The sequence below is a fragment of the Triticum urartu genome, chromosome 1A (assembly GCF_056163025.1).
Source record: "Triticum urartu cultivar PI428250 chromosome 1A, HENAU_Tu73, whole genome shotgun sequence".
NCBI classification, from domain to species: domain Eukaryota; kingdom Viridiplantae; phylum Streptophyta; class Magnoliopsida; order Poales; family Poaceae; genus Triticum; species Triticum urartu.
In genome coordinates, this window is record NC_141873.1 from 263,291,985 (window position 1) to 263,303,795 (window position 11,811).

Below are 11,811 nucleotides of genomic sequence, written 5' to 3' on the forward strand. Positions count from 1 at the left end.
ATCTAAGCATGCCATATATTACATCAAAAGCTGGTGAGGATACATCTGTTTCCATAACTCGGAGAGGGTTCGCATGATTCATCGCATGATTCACTATCAAACAAAAGTAGCAAGATCCGCCCACACAAGACAGTGCTCTAGCCCTAAGATGGTTTGATAACACGCATCGTTCTGGTAATCAAACACAGGGCAATGCTAACTACCCTGAAGGATTAGCGCGACCAACTATTTCTTGTCATCGATCTCTTGGGCAATGACCACAACATGGACAGCGGCATGGGAATCAATTTCTAGGGCGATGTCCATAGGACTGACCGCGACATTGGAATCGATCCCTGGGGCAATGTCCACAGGATGGACAGCGGCATCGGAATCGATCTCCGGGGCGATGCCAACAGGACGGGCCACGACATCGGAATCATCAAGGACATCCACCGGCACCTGCACAACCCTAACATATTAGCAAGCACATTGCAAATGATCAAAAACCACAACTATGGTAATAAGCCATTATTTTTTACCTTGTGCAGCTCACCGGGGGATCTCATCCCTTCGGGGCCATCTCCTCGTCCTCGATGGGGGCCATCACCTTGCGAGGGGAATACTGCTTCTCAACGGCGACTATCTCCTCAAACTCGGTCTAGAGCCTCACATAGGTGGCAATCAGAGTTCCTGGGGTAGGCACGGTGGGGCCCTTGCTATTCTTCCAACTTTCTTTGAGGAGTTCGTCCGCCAACATCCTCAACTCTTTGGCCAGTGCTTGTTTCTTGGAGTTCTTCGTCTCCATGGGTTGGCCCGCCAACATGGTCAACTCGTTGGTCGGTGCTCGCTTCCTGGAGATCGCTGTCTCCAGTGGGTTGTCCGCTGGCAACTCTTTGCCTAGTGCTCCAGGATCCATCAATGAACTGACAAACAAAAAGCAATCGAAAGGAAACCACAATCGCAATGAAAACGGGAAAAGAATAGGATGTGAGAATCGGTCGGTGCTTCGCAAAAAGAAGATTCTTGGAATGAAAATATAGCAGCATAACTGAATCGCCCACCTTTCCTTCGTCGGTACAGAAGAAAAATGGCAGAAGTGAGTAGCCCGGAGTGAGGTTTTCTTCAAGAAAGGGAAGAAAGGGCTTGAACGAGTGTTCCAGTGAAATGATGGTTGCTTCGTCCAGTCCAACTTGGAGGCCACCTTACCACTGCTGGTAATGGTGTGGGTTTTGTGATATGATGGGTCATTGTCGGGTTTCGGGTTCCGGCAGACCCTTGATTTTCGAACACTGGGGTGCGCGCGGAGATCTCCCCCCTACCGATCTACGTCCGATCCTCTCGTGCCAACTAAGATGAAAATGAAGAACAACACAAGAGACACGATGTTTATACTGGTTCGGGCCACCGTTGTGGTGTAATACCCTACTCCAGTGTGTGGTGTGGTGGACTGCCTCTGGGGCTGATGATGGACAGTACAAGGAAAGAACTGCCTCGCGAGAGGTGTTCTTGAGCTGGTGCGATGAACTGCTAGGGTGAGTTCAGTCGCCTCTCTCTCTCTGCTGGGGTTCTACCAGATCTCTCCCGGGGGTCTCCCCCTACTCTGTGGTGGCTAGCTCTATTTATAGAGGCCCTGGGCCTCTCCCCAAATAATGAGCGGGAAGGGCGCCAACAATTGGCCATTTCAAAGGGGAACATCTAGTACAAGTTATCCTGACCAAAGGTGGTCTTCGGCTGCCAAAAGCACTGGCGATGACGCCGTCTTGGGCTCCACGGTGACCTCCGTCCTGCCGTCCGGCTGGTCTTGGTCTCGTTGCACCGGAATGGTAACCTTTGCCTGATGCCTTGGCTTGTGCTTGCCCCCTTTGCACCAAAGGGGAAACAAGGACACCGCGCAGGCCGGCGCCCGCCTAGCGCCCGCCTGGTCTCGATCGTCATGGCATACGTCACGGGTTCCTCGCGAGGTACCCCTGCCTTGATCTCTCCGCCTCTTCGCGAGCCTGCCTGATGAGGCTGCCTCTGCAGAAGCTTCCTGTTGTCCACCCCGTGAGGCTTGGCCCCTCGCGAGGGTCTTTGAGCTTGAGCTGATGAAGATGGGCCGCGCTGGGCCCCGCTTGAGCCACGCCGCAGGCCGCAGGCAGGCAAGTCTGGGGACCCCCGTTCCCAGAACGCCGACAGTAGCCCCCGGGCCCAAGGCGCGCCCAAGCTGGGCCCAGTAGGAAAATGAAAGGGCAAGCGCAAAGCGGCGACTGCGCTTCCCCACGATGCCTTGGCGACCGCATGACTTGATAAGTCCCTGCATTCAGAGAAACCGGTCATGATTACCTGCGATCGTGGTGCACGACGGTTGGCCTCCTCCGGCTATAAGTACGGGGCCGGGCGCCCCCCTTCGGCCCGTCCCTCCTTGCTGCTCCTTTCTTTCTTCTTGATTACTCGTCGGTCCCATGGCTCCAAAGTGATTCTCGGCCGTGGAGAAAGGAAAGGCCCCCCAGACTGGGCTTGACTCCCCTCTGGCCAAGCGCGGCAGAGGCCACCCTCGCAAGTATACCACGGTCCCCATGGTGGCCTCCCGCGGCCATGGAGGCGGTTCCCGGCGTGGTGGTGAGTGCCCGGTTGCCGACAGGGGGCACGCCGTGGGTGTGCGCCCCCCTAGGCCACGCTTTCGCTCTGCGAAGGTGCTGCCGGAGTTCGTCATGTGGTCGGCAGACCCATCCAGCACCAGGCTCCAGCTCCCCCGTTTCTTCGTAGATGAACTGCCGGCCAGCGCCCGGTGCGGCTTCTGGCTCCAGGCAGACGGATGCTGCAGCAGGGCCTCCTGGGCGTCGCTGGAGGTTTCCGTTTCTAGGAACGGGGCTCTGACACGCGGCTGGCAGACGTTTGCCCGCGCGCGTGGCCTGAGCCGGTGGTGCACCCTGTACTTCAAGTTTGATGGCGACGCCACCCTCTACGTGAGGGTGTTCGGGGAAGACGGTCGCCGTGCCGGGTGTTGCCCTGAAGACGACGACCACGGCCGCCTGCCCAGCCCTGGCTCTGACCAGGATGAAGATGGCGACTGGCGTACAGGCGGTGGTGCTCGGGGCTCGCCGAGCTTCGGCGACCCCCTCGCAGGCAGCACCTCCTCCAGCGGTGGCCGCGACCAGCCTCCTCGCCGTCGCGCCCGCTTGGGCGAAGGTAGCGGGTCAGCCCGCCGTCGCGCCCTGGTGAAGCGAGAGGAGGGATCCGCCTGAGCCCCAGGAGCAGCTTGAGCCTTCGCTGTGGGTTGGCGCAGGACGAATCGCGCCCGTTTTGTTTTTTTTCTTATCCTGCGCAAAAATAGTAAGTAATGTAGGCCCCCGCGGGGGCGTATTAGAATTGTTGCTGTTTAACCATCGCGCTGTTTCCGCTATTTCCGCGCCGTGTTTTCGCGCTGCGCTCCCATGTGCAGGAACTATTTTAGCTCGGTGGGGCTTGGTGCGGTCCTCGCCTCCCGAGGCCGTGGCCTCCTCGTGCGCTTCGTGCCCTCCAAGGATCAGCAGGAGGGGTAACTTATGGTCTTAGCTGTGGGGGCGATCGGCCCAGGTCTTGCGCTCGTGTCGCGATGCCCATGGGGCACGGACTGGGAGGGGTGCTCCTGCAGAGGACTCGGATAGGAAAGCTCCAAACGATCGGGGCAGAGAACACTCGCGAGGGCGCCCGCGATCCTCCCTCGCGAGACTTCGCGAGAGAAAACGAGGCGAGCGAGAGAGAAAGACAAAGAGCCACAAGCCAGGAACGTCAGCAACTCCAATAAAAACTTCAAATGGGAATAAACAAGCCAACTGCGGAAAGCAAATGGGAAAGCCGCGTCCGGCACCTATTCTAGTCTTCGACATCTTCTCACCAGCGCGGAGCTAAGTGCTGCCACTAGGCGTGGGCAGGAGCCCCCGAGGCCCGAGGGCGGCACTCCGGAGACTCCGGGGCGTGTATAGCCCCACTCATTATTACGTCAGAGTGTCACGGGCGGCGAGCTTCACAGGCATTGGCCTTCTTCACAGGCACTGGGCCTTTCTTGAAACGTGGCAGCTTCACAGGCGTTCGCCTTCTTCATAGGCTCCAGGCCTTTTCCAAAACGCAGCGGCTTCACAGGCATTTGCCTTCTTCACAGGCACCGGGCCTTTTCCAAAACGCAGCGGCTTCACAGGCATTCGCCTTCTTCACAGGCACCGGGCCTTTTCCAAAATGCAGCAGCTTCACAGGCATTTGCCTTCTTCACAGGCACAGGGCCTTTTCCAAAACACAGCGGCTTCACTCAGGGGTAGAACCTCCGGAGATGCTGAATGTTCCATGGGTTCTGGATGGGTACTCCCTCCGGAGTCTCCAAGCGCGTGGAGCCAGGCCTGGAAACATGAACAACCTTGAACGGGCCCTCCCACATGGGAGAGAGCTTGTGCAGCCCCTCCCTGGAGAGAACCCTTCTGAGCACGAGATCCCCTAACTCAAGGGTCCTGGGGCGGATGTTGCGGCTATGGTATCGTCGTAGCGCATGTTGATACCTTGCCGCACGCAGTGCGGCTTCCCGACGGTGTTCCTCCCCCAGCACGAGATCCGTCCTCCGCATGGCGTCCTGCTGAGCCTCGTCGAATGCCAGGACCCGTGCGGAGCGATGTCTGACCTCATGAGGGAGAACAGCCTCCGCTCCATAGACGAGGAAGAACGGGGTCACGCTAGTCGGCTTGGTCGTTGTCATGCGGATTGACCATAGCACGGACTGGAGCTCGTCGTGCCAGCCCCTGCCACAGGCCTCCAGCTTCTTCTTGAAGGTCCTGGCCTTGAGGCCCCTCAGGACCTCCGCGCTGGCTCGTTCAGCCTGGCAATTGCTCCGGGGGTGTGCTACCGAAGCATAGCATATCTGCGTTCCAAGGTTAGCACAGTACGTTTTGAAGAGATTACTGGTGAATTGTGAACCGTTGTCAGTGATGATGCGGTTAGGCACCCCAAACCGGCTCACGAGGCCCTTGATGAACTTGACTGCCGAGCCTGCCGGGATTGTGCGGACAGCTTCCACCTCGGCCCACTTGGTGAACTTGTCCACGTCGACGTAGAGGTAGCGATAGCCCCCTGGCGCCCGAGGGAACGGGCCCAGAATGTCCAACCCCCAAACTGCGAACGGCCAGGAGAGGGGTATGGTCTGCAGACCTCCCGCAAGCTGATGGATCTGTTTAGTGTGAAACTGGTAGGCCTCGCAAGCCTTCACCAGCTCAACGGCGTTGCTGAGTGCTGTGGGCCATGAGAACCCGCTGCGGAACGCCTTGCCGACGAGGGTTCGTGACGACGAGTGGTGCCCGCAGTCTCCGCTGTGTATGTCCGCCAGCAGTTCCTTTCCTTGCTCCCTGGAAATGCAACGTAGGGACACGTCATTTGGCCGCTTCCTGTAGAGCTCGCCATCCTGGATGCAATAAGCCGTGGCCTGCCATGCCACATGCTCCGCCTCCTCCTCGCTCTCCGGCAGAATCCCTTGCATCAGGTAGTCCTTGAGCTCTGGGATCCAACATCCCTCCTGAGGCTCCAACGCCAGGAGCAGGCATGCCCCTGATGCCGGGCCGCAGACCGGAGCTCCCGAGGCAGGCGGCTGAGGAGGCTCCTCCCTTGGCTGCGCCACGCCTGATAGTGATGGCGCCGCCGAGGGCTTGAAGAGCCGCTCCTCGAAGACGCCAGGTTCCTGCGGTAGCCGCCTGGACGCCCTCTTGGCAATGTCGTCAGCCTCCTGATTGGTGCCGTGAGGCACATGCTGTAGCTCCAGCCCCCAGAACTGTTTCTCCATCCTGCAGACTTCAGCAAGGTAAGCTTCCATGTGCTCGTCCTTCGGCTCGTATATCTTGTTGGAGAAGTTGATGAGGAGCTGTGAATCGCCCTTGATGGTGAGGCGCTTTACCCCTAAGGCGATTGCGGCTTTCAAGCCTGCTATCAGGCCTTCGTATTCTGCTATGTTGTTGGAGACCTTCTCTCCGTGCTGGAAGCAGAGTTGCACGACGTAATAGAGTTTGTCCTGGGTAGGGGACACAAGCACTACGCCAGCTCCTGCACTGTGTCGGGAGAATGCCCCATCGAAGTACACGACCCAGCCGTCCGGTGCCTCACTTCCCGGGGAAAGTGATCGGTCTTCGCCTGCCTCGAGACCCGGCGCTTCTGCCCATTCTGCCACGAAATCTGCAAGTGCGGCTCCCTTGATAACTCTGGTCATGCTGAATTCTAGCTGAAATGCCTGTAGCTCAATGTTCCATTCGGCGACCCTTCCAGTTGAGTTGGGGCTCCTGAGCACTCTTTCCAAGGGGTATGCTGAGACGACCTTGATGGGATGTCCTTGGAAGTAGTGGCGCAGCTTGCATGAGGCCACTAGTAGCGCGAGGAGGAGTTTTTGAGGCATGGGATACCATGCCCTTGCGTCTCGTAGCACCGTGCTGACGAAGTACACGGGATGTTCGACGAGGTTAAGGGTGTTGGCGCTGCTTGCGTCCTCCAGAGGTCGAGGCGTCTCTGGAGACGACGGAGTCCCCGGGGCTTGGTCACCAGAAGAGGCCTCTCCTGCTCCGGGCGCGTTCTCCTGCTGCGGCTGTTCCTTTCCAGCTGTGGTTGTGACCTTCGCGAGGCCCTCCTGGCTCTGCTTTGCTTCAGTTCGGACGGTCGATGCGGTCTTGGCACAGCGCTCCTCCCTGACTGCCACCCGGGCTGCGCTGGCGGAGTAGGGGGTGGCCGCAAGGTAGAGCACCAGGGGCTCCCGAGGACGCGAAGCTACCATCACTGGTGGACTGGTAAGGTACCTCTTGAGGTCTTGGAATGCCTTGTCGGCCTCTTCAGTCCATTCGAAGGGGCCCTTTTTCTTCATCAGCTTGAAGAAGGGCAGGGATCGTTCCCCCAGCTTGGAGATGAAGCACCCCAACGCAGTCACACGCCCGGTGAGCTTCTGCATTTCTCTGAGGGTCCTCGGCGGGCTCATATCTTCGACTGCCTTGACCTTCTCCGGGTTGGCCTCGGTGCCCCTGTGGGATACAAGGAAACCAAGGAGCTTGCCCGAGGGGACTCCAAATACGCACTTCTCTGGGTTGAGCCGTAGGTCCACTTTGTTGAGGCTGGCAAAGGTTTCTTCCAGGTCCTGTATCAGGGTTCTTGCCTCACGAGACTTCACCACAATGTCATCGACATAAGCTTCAGCGTTCCTCCCCAGCTGCCGGCCTAAGGCAATGTGCATCAGCCGCTGAAAGGTCACGCCTGTGTTGCGCAGCCCAAATGGCATGCACGTATAGCAGTACACTCCACACGGGGTCAGGAAAGCCGTCTTATCCACGTCTTCTACCGCCATCTTGATCTGGTGATAGCCCGAGAAGGCATCCAGGAAGCACAATAGGTCACACTCTGCAGTGGAGTCGACTATCTGGTCGATGCGGGGGAGCGGAAATGGATCCTGCGGGCAGGCCTTGTTGAGGTTGGTGAAGTCGACCCACATGCGCTCTTTCCCCCCCTTCTTCGGCACGACAACAGGATTAGCCAGCCAATCGGGGTAGCGGACCTCGAGGATAACCCCTGCCGCCTCTAGCTTCCGGGTCTCTTGAATGATGAAAGCCTGTTTCTCAGTAGACTGCCGCCTTGACTTCTGCTTCACGGGGCGTACATTGGGGCACACGTTGAGGTGATGCTCAATCACTTCCCTTGGGACCCCCGCTAACTGATATGGTTCCCATGCGAACACCTTCTTGTTCGCATGCAAGAACCTGATTAGGGCCTTCTCCTGCTCGGGCTCAAGGTTGGCCCCTATGGTGAAGGTGGCGCCAGTGGACCCGTCCTCGTCGACCGGTACCTGCTTGGTTTCTGCCTTGTCTTGGGTGAACAGCTGCTTCTTTTTAGCCGGCGCAGCCCCCTTGGGCTCAAGGGCGTCGGTGCTAGTGGGTTGCGCCACCGCGGTCGCCCTGAAAACAAGCCGGAGCACCTTCAACGCATGCCTTGTGTCTCCTGATACGGTGAGGACGCCGCTGCTCCCAGGCATCTTCATGAGGTTGTACGCCGGGTGAGTTGCTGCCATGAACCGAGCCAAGGCCAGATAGCCCAGGATGGCGTTGTAGGGGAGGCCGATAGGGGCGATGTCGAAGTCGATCAGCTCCGTGCGGAAGTTGTCGCAGGTGCCGAAGTTCACTGGGAGGCGGATCTGTCCCAAGGAGGCGGTGGAACCGGCTCCGACGCCCGAGAAAGGCCTGCTGGGTTGGAGCTGCTCCGGCGACACGTGGAGTAGGCTGAAGGCCTCCACCGAGAGGATGTTGAGGCCGGCACCACCATCGATGAGGGTCCTGGTGACGGCTACCTAGTAGATGGTGGGGGTGCACAGCATCGGGAGCGCGCCCGAACCAATGGGGTTGAAGGGGTGGTCCTCCGAGTCGAAGGTTAGATCGGCCTCGGGCGCCACCCAACCCGGAGGGGCTTCTTGGCGCCCGGAGGCGGTGCTGATCCGGCAGGCGAACGGCTTGACGTGATGACTCGAGGGTGGTGCCTGGGGGCCACCCAGGAGAGCTTCGACGACGGGTGGCGCTGGTGCGGCAAAACGGGCGAGGAAGAGGTCGCGCAGCTCCTCCCAGGAGGTGACAGAGGCCGTCAGCAGGTCGAGGAGCCACGCGCGCAGGACGCCGGTGAGGGCCATGGGTAACTAGTTGGCCAGCACCCGATCGTCGCCCCTGGCTCCGAGGATGGCCTCCTCGTACGCCAGCAGGAAAATCATCGGGTCCGTCGCGCCGTCGTAGCGCGGCGGCATCTCAGGCCTGAACTTGCGCGGCCACTGCACTTGCCGCAAGGCGGGGGCCAAGGCCCGGAGCCCCCTGGCCCCAGTGTCGGCATCCGTTGCTGGAGCGGGCGGCGCGTTGTCCGCCGTGAGGGCGGGATGCAATGTCGGGGGAGAGCGGGTCGTCAGGAAGGAGGACTCCGGCGCACCCCTACCTGGCGCGCCAAATGTCGGGTTTCGGCAGACCCTTGAGGTTCGAACACTGGGGTGCGCGCAGAGGTCCCTCCCCTACCGATCTACGTCCGATCCTCTCGTGTGAACTAAGATGAAAATGAAGAACAACACAAGAGACACGATGTTTATACTGGTTCGGGCCACCGTTGTGGTGTAATACCCTACTCTAGTATGTGGTGTGGTGGACTACCTCTGGGGCTGATGATGGACAGTGCAAGGGAAGAACAGCCTCGCGAGAGGTGTTCTTGAGCTGGTGCGATGAACTGCTAGGGTGAGTTCAGTCGCCTCTCTCTCTCTGCTGGGGTTCTACCAGATCTCTCCCGAGGGTCTCCCCCTACTCTGTGGTGGCTAGCTCTATTTATAGAGGCCCTGGGCCTCTCCCCAAATAATGAGCGGGAAGTGCGCCAACAATTGGCCATTTCGAAGGGGAACATATAGTACAAGTTATCCTGACCAAAGGTGGTCTTCGGCTGCCAAAAGCACTGGCGATGACGCCGTCTTGGGCTCCATGGTGACCTCCATCCTGCCGTCCGGCTGGTCTTGGTCTCGTTGCACCGGAATGGTAACCTTTGCCTGATGCCTTGGCCTGTGCTTGCCCCCTTTGCACCAAAGGGGAAACAAGGACACCGCGCAGGCCGGCGCCCGCCTGGTCTCGATCGTCATGGCTTGTGTCACGGGTTCCTCGCGAGGTACCCCTGCCTTGATCTCTCTGCCTCCTCGCGAGCCTGCCTGATGAGGCTGCCTCTGAGGAAGCTTCCTCTCGTCCGCCTCGCGAGGCTTGGCCCCTCGCGAGGGTCTTTGAGCTTGAGCTGATGAAGATGGGCCGCGCTGGGCCCCGCTTGAGCCACGCCGCAGGCAGGCAAGTCTGGGGACCCCCGTTCCCAGAACACCGACAGTCATGACGGCCACACCGGGGTGACAGGTGAGTCTCGACTGTAGCACCTCGTTGTGATTTGGTGGATGGCACGCAGGCCCGGATGCTTTGAAATGTCCCGCATGTGCACCGTGACCAAGGCGGAGAGGAAAACGAGAGAACTATGTAATTAATGCATGAGTTTAATTAGGGTAGTTTTGTAAAGTACGAGATACATTCCTCCAATCGCAAAATGCCTTGGTTCATGAGATTTGAGATTTGAACCCTATAAACCGGAAGGGAGGGAGTACTGCACACTGTGTAGTCTAGTCACTTGTTGAAATCTCTAGAAAGGCAAATGCTCCTTTCCGGTTTACAGGGCTATACTACTCCCTCCGTCTAGGTGTGTAAGTCATCTTACGAAAACCAAATAGTCCCAAAACACTTAGGCGCGGTGCATTAACTTCTACCATGTTTCTTGTTTCTTGACATATCAACCAATAAGAGATGAGAGGTGTGCATGCTTTTAATGACTTGCAATGGCTAGTTCATTGCATGCAATGTTATTAATTAGCAAATAAACATTGGTAACCCCAGGAGGAAACGGTGCTAAGTGCGTGGACCTATGCAGAATGAGTATCGACCAATGGATAATGGAGTTTAATTGTTAAACAATAGCAATTTTGTCTCATGCAAGAGCCACCACGTGAGCGTTCGCAACTGCCATGTTCGGGTTGCGCTTGGCTCTTTGCCTCTTCGAGAAGACGAACAATGATGTTACTCCTACTTCTATAGTATCGAATCCACTGCTGCATGTCCGTCCACCTCGTGCGGGAGGGATAGCGTGTAGCGAAAGCTTCTACTTACTGGTCCTGCCTTTGCGTCTATGACAGGTGGGCCCAACAGGTGGTTGGCCCTCGTGTCATGCAGCCAAAGGCAGGTGCAGTTAAGGCACCAGAGCTCAGTCCGCGAGGGAGAGGGCGTTGTAGTAATCAAATTTATCGGTCTTGTACGAGTTGATGCGACACATCAAAGCACTACACTCGATATAAGTCTTTTTACACATTTCAAATGGGCTACTTCGTATGTAGGAGTAGACATATTCTGGTTTGTATGTAGTCACTTGTTGCAATCTCTAAAAAGACTTATATTTGGAAATGGAGGGAGTACAACGCATGCATGCATGCCGTGACTTTCCTTTTGATACTTGCATGTGTTGATTTGATGCACCTTGCCAAATTTTGACTATAAATTTAACTAACCAAATTTTCATGCATGTCACAAAAAATTACGGGGCTGTTTGGATTGTGACTATGTTTGTCTTATGTTGCCACATTATTTTTCCCACACTTGCCACACTTGCCTAACCTGAGTTGCTCAAATTGTTAGACACACTTTGGCTTGCCTAAGGGAATCTTGCCACAATTTTTGTGTCTATGACATGTGGGGTTCACTGCTAATAAAAAAAATTCTTGTCTTAGGTGTGGCTAATAAAAAAGACTTATATTTAGGAACGGAGGGAGTAGAAAATATAAATAATAATGCATGTTGGGGCAACCCACGTTTCCGCTAATTTTAGCCGTGGGCTTGTTCACAATTTTTACGAGGGGGTGGTTGTTCATTTAGTGGAGGGACTTATAGTACCAGACTTGAACGATACAAAGTGCGACCTGGCACACCGTAACACCACTTGGAACAAGCAGGTAGCTATCTCAAAAAACAATCAACAACTAAAAAACCGCGACCTAGCATGTAGTAGTACACAATTTTAAACAATTGTTTTGATGGAGTGAAAAAGGAAAACTACCCCACTACGTATATATAGGCCGGAGCCTCCGCACTTGCTTGCTAGGGTTGCTCTATTCACACACTCTCATCCTCTCCAGATCTAAACAAGATAGGGGTAGTAACACTGTCTTTCTCCCTTCAAAAAACACTGGCTTTCTATCCTCACCGCTGGTTATAGATCCGGATGTATCCCCCTTCGCCGGTGAAGGGTAGGAGGGGCAGCGTTTAGGCCGTCGTC

General features: G+C 56.7%; 1 protein-coding gene across 1 annotated transcript; it reads right to left on the reverse strand.

The window, feature by feature from the left end:
• Positions 1–225: 225 nt before the first annotated feature.
• On the reverse strand, positions 226–5,788 carry LOC147990792 (uncharacterized). Its single transcript, XM_087538396.1, has 2 exons — positions 5,380–5,788; positions 226–335 (listed from the first exon to the last, which is right to left on the reverse strand). The coding sequence occupies exons 1-2, from the start codon at positions 5,786–5,788 to the stop codon at positions 226–228; spliced, it is 519 nt and encodes a 172-aa protein (XP_087394522.1).
• Between the last annotated feature and the right edge of the window lie 6,023 nt (positions 5,789–11,811).